The sequence below is a fragment of the Acyrthosiphon pisum genome, chromosome A2 (assembly GCF_005508785.2).
Source record: "Acyrthosiphon pisum isolate AL4f chromosome A2, pea_aphid_22Mar2018_4r6ur, whole genome shotgun sequence".
Lineage (NCBI taxonomy): Eukaryota > Metazoa > Arthropoda > Insecta > Hemiptera > Aphididae > Acyrthosiphon > Acyrthosiphon pisum.
In genome coordinates this window covers 18,348,688-18,351,319 of record NC_042495.1, presented here as the reverse complement: position 1 = coordinate 18,351,319, position 2,632 = coordinate 18,348,688, and the positions used below count along the sequence as shown (strand labels likewise).

The following is a 2,632-nucleotide window of genomic DNA, read 5'->3' as shown; positions in this document are numbered from 1 at the left end:
TATTGAAAGATCTAATAATACTGTTATGGTGGGGGGGGGGGGGTGGTCGTGTTACGGTGGCGGTCCGCTTTGTTGAGCTCTTTTTTTCGCCAAGAACTCTTCCATCCTCGCCGCGTCCCGCTTTTTTTTCCTTATCATCTGCTGCGTTGATAATGGTTTCTTTCTTTGTGCAGGCTCTGGGATTCGAGAGGAGGTGGTAGCAGGCTCCAGTTTCGGTTTATCAGGTTTGCAGCCAGAAGTTTTCTCGTCAGTTTTCTCGTCACTCTGCTGAAGTGTTCGTGGGTTGGTGAGAGACGGGTTGAGGTGAACGTCCGCCGTTCTGTCTTCCCACCCGCGGACGTACGCTGCCCACAAACTCGGGTCCTGTTTAATTTCTTCCAATGACATGTTCTTAATATTTTCAACCGTTAAATGCCGCTTACTTTGTAATTCTAGAAGTGCGTCTTTATACAGTTCTAAAAAGCATGGAATTATGTTAAGATATTTTTAACTGAAAATTAATACTTAATATAGTTTAATTATATGAAAAACTAACCTTCTATAGATTTCAATTGCGGTGTATTGAAGTCTCCTGCTTCGAAACACTGATTATTCTTGTCATCCTATTAATAAAAAAAAGGTAATATTATACGACTTAGTTTATATCACATCGCAGGTATATTTGATCTACCTACCATATATTATGGTACATTATAGCTGGAATACGCTAAGTTTAACTATTACATTATAATATAATATTAATAGGTACCTCCAATTTCTCTTTTATATTTTGCATTTCATAATCCGTGGATGGTTCCAAGTATTTTGAAAATAAATAATACGCCGACACACCGGCGACACCAATGAATGATATACCTGTAAATATTTCGAATGACAAATGCATTTTTGAAAGATTCAAAATAATTTCAAAATTCTGTTAAATAGTACGTAACAAACAATAACTAGGTATGTACTTTGTTTATTCGTAAATCGAAGTTATGTATAATATTATGATGTTATATTTTGATATTTAAACAGTTATTAGGCCAGATAATATATTATAACAGACTGCAATAATAATATAATTATTATCGTTTAATTTATAAAGTCTTAGTTTTTATCGAACTGCATACATAAAATATTGTTATGAAAATCTGAATATGTATGAAATATGAATGATGTCCATGCCTGATAAATATGTAGCATCATTCATCACTGTTTTTTTTATCGCTTATATAATATTATTATAATTTTTCGTATCAAGTTATGTCTCTAAAATGTAAAAAACATGTCTTATTGCATAAGAAGATGTTATAAAATATTATGGCATAATATGTAAATTTAATATTATAGATAAAATTTCGCTCGCAATATTATTCGTCTGCGGGCCACCGATATACGTACACAATAATATTGTTATTTATTATAAATTAATATAAATAATTATGATACATATAATATTTTGCTCGCAGCCCACCTGCCGATTTACCCATTGCATTGATTTCAATTTGTTATTATCCATTGGATTTAAAAACGTAAATCAAATATTTTTTTCCGTTACCATAAATAATGCTTATTGACTAAGTGGAAATATTTTAACTTATACAAATTAATGAATTTAAATTTTTTGGGGGCTAGCTGTGACATCAAACAGTGCACAGAGGAAATTCAACAACAAATATATTATTATGTGCAACCGAGCCACTAATAGTTTTGTCAAGTTATAGTGTTCTATAATTCAATTAAATTTACATAAGATTCACATTTAATAATAACACATAATAATAACCATTTAGCGCATTATTTAATTATATTATAATGAAAACTTAAATGTTCTAAATCAATAAGTACATTCAAGTTTATTATTTCATATAATATAGTGAACTAAATAAGTTTCATTTACATGTGTCGTATATGCACTTTTCAGTGCTATACCTCTATCGACACTTGAGTTACCAAAAGACCATAAATTAACCGGTTACAGTTTGGCTCTCGAGAAGTCGATATCGCTACCTCACTGTTTAGACTTTCAATACCTTCAACGACCATGAATTAACCGGTTACAGATTAAATTGAAAGAATACAATTAACGTAGGACTACCTTCACCGTTTAAACCTTAAATCGTCAACGACCATAAATCAACCGGTTACAGATCAGATCTAAGGAGTACGTAGAATTGTGTGGCTACTCAAACAAAACACATTTATTAAGATCCAAAAACAAACATAAATTAAGGCCCCTGCAAATGTGTCATTTTTAAGGAGTTGTGTTTAGGCAATTATTTCGTTCTGCGATTACTGATCGTCTTAGTGTGTGTAGTAAATGATCATTAGTGTGTGTATACTCCCCTACCATCACCCACGGACCGCATCAATTTACAATACATTGTTATTTCTTATCTGGTTTGTGGTCGCACGCACGAACATGCACAAGTCATATAATGTCTAAATCGAAATATTCAAAACCAATTTATGGACGTGAAATAGCCGTCGCACTGACAAAAATTAAGGTACTTCTAGTGGTTCGATTTAAAAAATGTAAAGATGTTTGAATTGGTATACAAGTTTACTTTGCATCGGTCGAAGTACTTTTTCAATATTATCTAATTCTTGACGAGAATAAATATTATACATTATATAAATTTATAAATTT

The 2,632-nt window shown here is 31.8% G+C and overlaps 1 protein-coding gene across 1 annotated transcript; it reads right to left on the bottom strand.

The window, feature by feature from the left end:
• Positions 1-46: 46 nt before the first annotated feature.
• Positions 47-624, bottom strand: LOC107883048. The gene is made up of 2 exons (XM_029489384.1): positions 536-624; positions 47-455 (listed from the first exon to the last, which is right to left on the bottom strand). Exon 2 carries the CDS (start codon positions 385-387, stop codon positions 52-54), a length of 336 nt encoding a protein of 111 aa, XP_029345244.1. The 5' UTR covers positions 388-455; positions 536-624; the 3' UTR covers positions 47-51.
• Positions 625-2,632: the final 2,008 nt, after the last annotated feature.